At 58.1% G+C, this 7,660-nt stretch overlaps 1 protein-coding gene across 1 annotated transcript; it reads left to right on the forward strand.

The window, feature by feature from the left end:
- The first annotated feature begins 3,427 nt into the window (after window positions 1-3,427).
- Mafa (MAF bZIP transcription factor A) lies at window positions 3,428-6,204 on the forward strand. Its single transcript, XM_041672261.1, has one exon. It carries the CDS (start codon window positions 3,817-3,819, stop codon window positions 4,897-4,899), a length of 1,083 nt encoding a protein of 360 aa, XP_041528195.1. The 5' UTR covers window positions 3,428-3,816; the 3' UTR covers window positions 4,900-6,204.
- The last annotated feature ends 1,456 nt before the right edge of the window (window positions 6,205-7,660 follow it).

The following is a 7,660-nucleotide window of genomic DNA, read 5'->3' on the forward strand; positions in this document are numbered from 1 at the left end:
TGGACAAGCTATTACTTAACTGCCCCTCATTTGCCTTCCCTTGTTGTTTAGCCAGGGTCCCCATATGAGCACCAGCAGAGGAGATGAGGGTGGGGGACAGAGGAGGCACACTTTGCTGGACCAGCAGTATAGTCCTTGCCTAGAATATGAAGTGCTAAAGTCCACTGACATGAAGTACCACCCATAGCACAGCCGCCCAGGGCCATTGGGCTTACAGAGCCATCTGTATCCTCCGCCCCATGCTTCTGGGGTACCCACCTTTGAGACACTGTGAAAAGAAAGTCTCTGGCAAACAGATCTGTCTCTCTCCTCTCTCTAGGTAGGAGGAAGATCTGGCTCCCACTGCAGGATGCCAGGCTGCAGCACTCCCCTGTTCCCTGCCCCCCCACCCATGACTGACACCCCCACAGGTTGACAAAGGGGTATGGCTGGGGTCCTTGAGCACTCTACCTTCACAGGTAGATTCTAGGCAAACCTACCCTCATGTTTTGTATACTCACTTCCTCAGTGAGCATCACTGCAGGCAGGACTCCTGACTCGGCCAATGGGCGCCTGTGCTCAACTGGTACTGGCGTAGGCTGAGACAGCCATTGTAGGTGCTGCTCTTCTGGCACACACCCGTAACCCCTGTACCCTTTAGTTTAAGGCCAGATTGTGTTACATAAAGAAACCCTTCTAACAGGGGCAGGGGGTGTGGTTTGAGCTCTGTGTAATGTGGCACTCACTGCCTCATCCAGTAGCCGCGTTCCCATGAATGAAAAGCAACAATGACAGGTCCCATTTGCACACTGCAGAGTGCTTTCTGATGGGTAATATTTAGAGACTCCGCCTACCATGGAAGTTAGATCAGCCTTGCCTGTGACTCATGCCCTGTGCTGTGACCATACCCCAGCTGAGGCCATCCAGTAGTCACTGGAGCTGCTGAGCTGAGTATCCAGTACACTGAGCCCAATAGCAAGCAGCAGCCTTGGATGGTCTCAGGAGGTGAGTGGTACTGGTTGTTGGGGGTGGCGTGATGGACACCCTAACCTCCCCACCACTTCTCACAGTCCCGTTCCCCTCTACTCCAAGCCCTTGAGGAATCCCTGGGCCACATGTGGTCTCCCAGGCTCCTCAACATCCCCCAGAGGTCTGACCTTGAACCAACCTCCCTGGCCATTCTGCCAAGCAGTTCCAGTCCAGGCTACCCTCCCGCCCCCCAGCATTCAGGGCTTACTCTTCCCTCTGCTCATGTCGGGGAGGGGGGCTGTCCTGCCTCCTCAGCTCTCTCCACACTTCTCACTCACCCAATCCAGCAGCGTCCAGCCAGCAGCAGCAAGTCAGCAACTGTCCTAGAGTCAAAAAGAAAAAAAAACAAAAAACAAAAAAACACTGTCCTAGATGAGACCACAGCTCACTGCAGCCTGGGAAATGCCAACAGAAACCCCTGCCAGGCTCTGCCTATGTTCCTGACCTGACACTCGGAAACAGTGAGTGAACAAACTCTGAGCTGCTGAACTTGTGATGGCACCCTGGGATGGAATTAACATTCTCTTTGCTTTTCGCTTTCCTTCCTTCCTTCCTTCCTTCCTTCCTTCCTTCCTTCCTTCCTCCTTTTCTTCCTTCCTTCCTTCCTTCCTCCCTCCTCTTTCTTTCTTTCTTTCTTTCTTTCTCTTTCTCAGAGATCTGCCATCCATCATACCCGGTTTGCTTCCCTCCCCCGCCCTTTTCTTACTGCAGGCAGGCAAAAAAAAAAAAAAAAACAACAACAAAAAAAAAAAAACAAAAAAAACAAACAGGCAGTGGAGCCCAGAGGAGGCAGGGTGCCCAAGGCCACATGGGATGCAATGCCCAGACTTGTGGCTCATCTTTAAGGCCTTTAAGGATTCAGGCTAGTCCCCTGGTCCTTCATCTTTTGCCAAGCTGTAGGAAACATAGGCAGCTAAAATACTGGTTCACTTGGTGAGGCCTCACGATCCATCTCAAAGACTCCCCTTTGTGCCCAGGTTCACCCGATACAGGTCATCTTGGACAAAGCCTGTTACTTTTCGCAGCCTGTTTTCTCATCTGTAGAATGGACACGGTTATACTGAAATGGCTGTGGCCACCACCTCAGCACTATAGAGTCCCACAATACGTGTTCCACTGGAGCCTCCTTTGCAGAGGCTGAGACTTTTGTGGGGGTTTCTTACGCTTTTGTTTGTTCCTGCATAGAGGAATATGAAGGGGAGTTGAGTCAGGACACCACGGGACATTGTGGGAAGGAGCTGGGAGCTGTTCACTCGCTGCCAGATATTCCCCCTATAAAATAGCAGGCAAAACCTCTGACACCATGGCATCCTGGGATAGGTATCCTGTAAACATCCTTCCAGGCTTTTTTCTGTGCACAAATGATTTTTATGTTTAATAGTTAAAGGAGTTTAACAGCGATGTAGAGGGGAAAAAACCCACTCCAAGTCATGCCCAGCTGTTGCTCCTACGTGCACTCCTTTTCCATCTTCTTTGGGGTCAGAAATTCTGGTGGGGGGGGGTGTCGCAGAATTCACATCTCCTTGTCACCCCTCGTCCCCCTGTGTTTCTCTTGCTGTACAGACATTCAGCGGGAGTGAGACTGGCAATCTGTTTTCCACCTGCCATGCTAACTCTCGCCCACCCTGTAAGGTGCCTCCATACCCAGTGGTGGGCAGCTGGGTCTGAGATTCCTTGTGGGCCCTGTTTGGCAACTCTTCAGCAGTCGTCCAGACCTGTCAAGGACTCTCAGGTAGCCCCTGAGACCTGCTCCCCTAGGCCCATGGTGGCCCACAGGCGTCTGTCCCTCTCCACCTTACACACCGTGGGTCAAAAGCCTGCCGTTCCACCGTGCATCCCGCCGCCAGCCCGAGGTGCCAGCAACTTTGTTGACTGAATTCCTGAACCCGTCCCAACCACAGGATAAAAATAGCCAATGCTCCCGGGCAGCTCAGAGTCACCCGTGTCTGGATGGTTAGAGGTCCCCGTTCCGGGGACTCCAGGCCGATCGGGCCGGGTGTGGGACACAGCCAACTAGGCCACCTAGCAAAACCGAGACGTCGAGGGAGTCCCCTGGGCGCCGGCCTCCTCAGCTCCACCGCACTCTTTGGCTGTGCAATCCTGGGACCTCAGGTCCGGGTGGCAGAAGCCTGACGCTTGGTCTCGCGCCCTCCGCTATGCAGTCCCACGCGGCGGCCACCAGGGGGCCCTGCCCACTCCTCTTGCCGGAGGCCCATCCCCACCCCTTCCCACAGCTGTTTCCCGCAGGAGATTGACAGCTGGGCTCTGGTTGCCATGGGGATAGGCAAATGAGGGCGTCAGGGCTGGGCTTCCGATTGGCCCGGGGGCGCAGGCCCCCACCTGGGGAGGCGGGCCCAGGAGCGCGTCTCTATAAAGGCTTGCACGGCTCCGCACTAGGTCGAGGGAGGCGGGGCCGGCTGGCAGCGCGGGTGGGGCGCGGGGCGGGGCGGGAGAGCCCCGAGCGCGGCAGAGCCCCGGGCGCGGCCTCTGCACCCTCCAGGCTGGGACGGCGAAGGAGCAGGAGGAGGAGCGCAGGATCGGGGCCCTTCGCCCGCCCGCAGCGGGCCGGGGGGCCGCCCGAGAGGCCTGGCCGGCGGCGCTCCCTGAGCGCAGCCCGGAGTTGACTGCGAGAAACTTTTCCTGCACCCTTCGGCGGCGCGACCAGAGGCTGCGCTCACCGCGACACGAACCTCGGCCCGGGCGCGGGGGGAGCTAGGGGGAGAGAGGCCAACGGCTCCCCCCGCTCCCCCGCCGCCCGTCGGGGCGCGGCCGGGCGCGGCGACAGCGGCGGGGCTGGGGCCCCGGGCGATGGCCGCGGAGCTGGCGATGGGTGCAGAGCTGCCCAGCAGCCCACTGGCCATCGAGTACGTCAACGACTTCGACCTGATGAAGTTCGAGGTAAAGAAGGAGCCGCCCGAGGCCGAGCGCTTCTGCCACCGCTTGCCGCCCGGCTCGCTGTCTTCGACGCCCCTCAGCACGCCCTGCTCTTCGGTGCCCTCTTCGCCCAGCTTCTGCGCACCCAGCCCGGGCACCGGCGGCGGCGCGGGCGGCGGGGGAAGTGCGGCTCAGGCCGGGGGCGCCCCGGGGCCGCCGAGCGGAGGCCCCGGCACTGTCGGGGGCGCCTCAGGAAAAGCGGTGCTGGAGGATCTGTACTGGATGAGCGGGTACCAGCACCACCTGAACCCCGAGGCGCTCAACCTGACGCCCGAAGACGCCGTGGAGGCTCTCATCGGCAGCGGCCACCACGGCGCGCACCACGGAGCGCACCACCCGGCGGCCGCAGCGGCCTATGAGGCCTTCCGGGGTCAGGGTTTCGCGGGCGGCGGTGGCGCGGACGACATGGGGGCCGGCCACCACCACGGCGCCCACCACACTGCCCACCACCACCACTCTGCCCACCACCACCATCACCACCACCACCACCACGGCGGCGGCACGGGCCACCACGGCGGAGGCGCGGGTCACGGCGGAGGCGGCGCGGGCCACCACGTGCGCCTGGAGGAGCGCTTCTCCGACGACCAGCTGGTGTCCATGTCGGTGCGGGAGCTGAACCGGCAGCTCCGCGGCTTCAGCAAGGAGGAGGTCATCCGACTGAAACAGAAGCGACGCACGCTCAAGAACCGCGGCTACGCGCAGTCGTGCCGCTTCAAGCGGGTGCAGCAGCGGCACATTCTGGAGAGCGAGAAGTGCCAGCTCCAGAGCCAGGTGGAGCAGCTGAAGCTGGAGGTGGGGCGTCTGGCCAAGGAGCGGGACCTGTATAAGGAGAAATACGAGAAGTTGGCGGGCCGGGGCGGCCCCGGGGGCGCGGGCGGGGCCGGCTTCCCTCGGGAGCCCTCGCCGGCGCAGGCTGGCCCCGGTGCAGCCAAAGGCGCGCCCGACTTCTTCCTGTGAGCTCGGGACCCTGGGCCTCGCCGCCGCCGGGGACAAGTTTGCGCAGGCCGCCCCGGCCTCGGCTCGGACTCTGAGGCCCGGGGCGCGCGTGCGGGCCGTGCAGCTGCAGTGGTCCTCCTGTTCGCCCTGTGCGTCCCGCCGCGACGCCCCAGTTCCAGGTAGCTACAGCGGTGCGCCTCCTCCGCCCGTCTCCCCAGCTCTGAACGTCCTCCGGGTCGCCGTCTAGACGTTATTGAGGTCCCTCGGCGCCCCGGGAATGGTGAATACTAGGGGAGACCGAGCCAGGTCTGACTTCCTCGGCAATGACCACTTAAAGACGTGGAGCGCACTTCTGCGTCCCGACCTCCGCCCACCCGCAGCGGGGCCGCGCTGCCACCAGCTCCCCGTAGCCTCCGCTGGTTCTGCGCTCCCCCCTGTCGTTTTTCAGTCTCTTTCCTAGCCCTGTTTTTACTCCTCCCCATCCTCCTTTTTAAAGCGGTCTTATTTTCGCAACATTAGTATTTATTTTGCTTGGTAATTAGAAAAGCCGGAGGAATCTCCTGGTCCCCGTGCGTCCTCGGAGGTCAGCGAGTGCCCGCATGTGCCCTCGCTCGCTCGCTCACTCCGAGGGGTCCGGCCCTGCCTGCCCTCCAGCCCGCTTGTCCCCACCTTGTCCGGTTCTCCCTGTAGAGGAAGCCAAGGAACTTACCTGCGTGTCGGTCCCACAGCCCTGCTATACTCGACTAGGGGAGGGGGGTGGGGAGGGTGGCCGTGCTCAGCCGGGTGGGGGCTGGCCCGGACTCCCGCGCTGCTATTTCTCTATGCACCAGATCGTATTTATGACTCCTGGGGAAATATATCTTATTTTAACCCTCCAGAGAAGCGGAAGAATTTTAAAAGTAATGCACAGTTATAGAAGAAAAATTTTTTAAGAGGAGGCTTAGGCCTGAACCTCCTGGCATGGGCGGGTGGTAAGGTGTTTTTATTTAATTTAAATTGTGTTTCGTTTGTGGAATCTTTTTTAAAGCTTGGTCGCTTTTTGGACTAGCCGGGGGAGAGGCCCGGCGGTTAGGCACTCTAAGCTGGGCGCTTCTGCACCGGCTGAGATCTGGTTTTTCGAGGTTTGGCTCCGGTGCTCTGAGTCTCCTTCCGTCCTCCCGCTGCTCCAGGCGGCTCCTGCTGAGCCTTCTGAACAGGACGCTAAACAACTCGTTGAAATAAGAAATTTGTGTTGTTGGTTTTGTTGTGTTCTTTTTTTTTCCCATTTGTTACAAAACTGAGGAAAGGAAAAAATTTTAAAAAATAAATCTGTTTAGATCCAAAAGTCACTGGAACCTGACCAGCGTGTTTGTGGCTTTCATTTTATATGTGTTTCTCTTTGAATAGAAAAAAATATGGAAGTCCATGGATTGAGTTTTAGCAAGATCAGGGAAAGATTGACCAAGAGGCAAAAATGCATGTCAGTAGCCAGTTCTATGATTGGCTTCTAGGAGCCTGGGCTCCCGTCGAGGCAGGGCAGGGCAGGGCAGCAGAGGCTGCAGGCGTCAGCAGTGCTGAGTTCAAGGGCACTGCAACCTGTCCTGGTGGCCCGAGCTGTCCTGGCCTTTCTTGCCAGCTGTCCCTCTCCCCGGGGATGGATGGCCCAGTCTCTGTTCTCCAAAGGGTGCAAGCCCCACCTAGGTAATAAGAGAGAGCTCTGAAAATCTCACCCTTCGAGGCTGTGGGCAGCTAGCTACACTTTTAGATGACAGTCCCCTCCCTTCATTAGAGTAGACTGTGAAGGTCCGCAGTTTGCAAACTTAGAGCAAGCGGGAATCCTGCCTAGCGTGGGGCACTCGGTCGGAAGTCGGAAGCTCTACTTCTGCGACACTACAGCTTCAGTCTTTAGAGAATCACCCGAGTTTGAGTCTCAATCCCAGGTCCCAGAAAAGCAGGCTTTGTCCGCCGCTCTTTTTGCCTTAGAATAACTCAGAGAGGGCTGTGTAGCACCCCAGGCTGGGAGCAGCTGAGCCAGCATTTTTGGGAGAAAATGCTGTTGGAAAGGGAGAAACAGACACTGGGGGTTGAGCTAAAAGAACTAATTCAGTGTGAGGTGAGACTTGCGGGTTCCAACTACAGTGGGGAAGTTCACACAAATTGTCCTCCCAAGAAGGGGCTCTGAGTTGAGGGAAACGCTGCTGCTGGGGGCCCAATGGTACATCTAAGTCCTAGTCAAGAACAGGACCCAGGGCACCTCTGTGTTCCCCTCCCATTGCCCTGAGTCATTACAGAACCACCCTCTTGGAGGAAGTTCAGAAATGGGTCCTGAATGACCTCCGCTGGACTTCTTTTGGGGAGAGATGGCAACAGTTGTCTCCATCTTCGCCACCCAGCACCCTGGCCTCGCAGCATCCAGTACTCAAGGTTTTGTCTCTGAGCATCTGGGACTCTACTGTAGCACGGCTGGGTGTGGAACTCAGGAGCCACCGTGTGCTGTTGTCCTCTTGGGGTTGCTCCATGTTCTCACCCTATTTGTGAAGGATTAGATCTCAGTTCACTTGCCTCCTCCCTTCTCACTCTTCACTCCGGTTTTCCTCTGGGAGTGAGGCTGAGGCGTGCAAATGAATGTGGACCTTTTGGTAGTCATAGCCACTCACTCTGGGAGTTAAAAGATTGCCTTTTTAGAAGCCTTTTTGGGAGCTCAGAAACCCCATGGATGGGGATTTCTTTGGCTTTCCCTTGTCCTGTGCAGGGGAAGAAGCACTGACCTGTGTGCATAAGGCAGGTACTCTTACACAAAGGG

This window comes from Microtus oregoni, unplaced genomic scaffold, assembly GCF_018167655.1.
Source record: "Microtus oregoni isolate MIOR12 unplaced genomic scaffold, Mior012 000022F_ref0000154, whole genome shotgun sequence".
Lineage (NCBI taxonomy): Eukaryota > Metazoa > Chordata > Mammalia > Rodentia > Cricetidae > Microtus > Microtus oregoni.

Coding starts and splice junctions, on each gene's coding strand:
- Mafa (XM_041672261.1), top strand. CDS start 3,817: ATGGCCGCGGAGCTGGCGATGGGTGCAGAGCTGCCCAGCAGCCCACTG.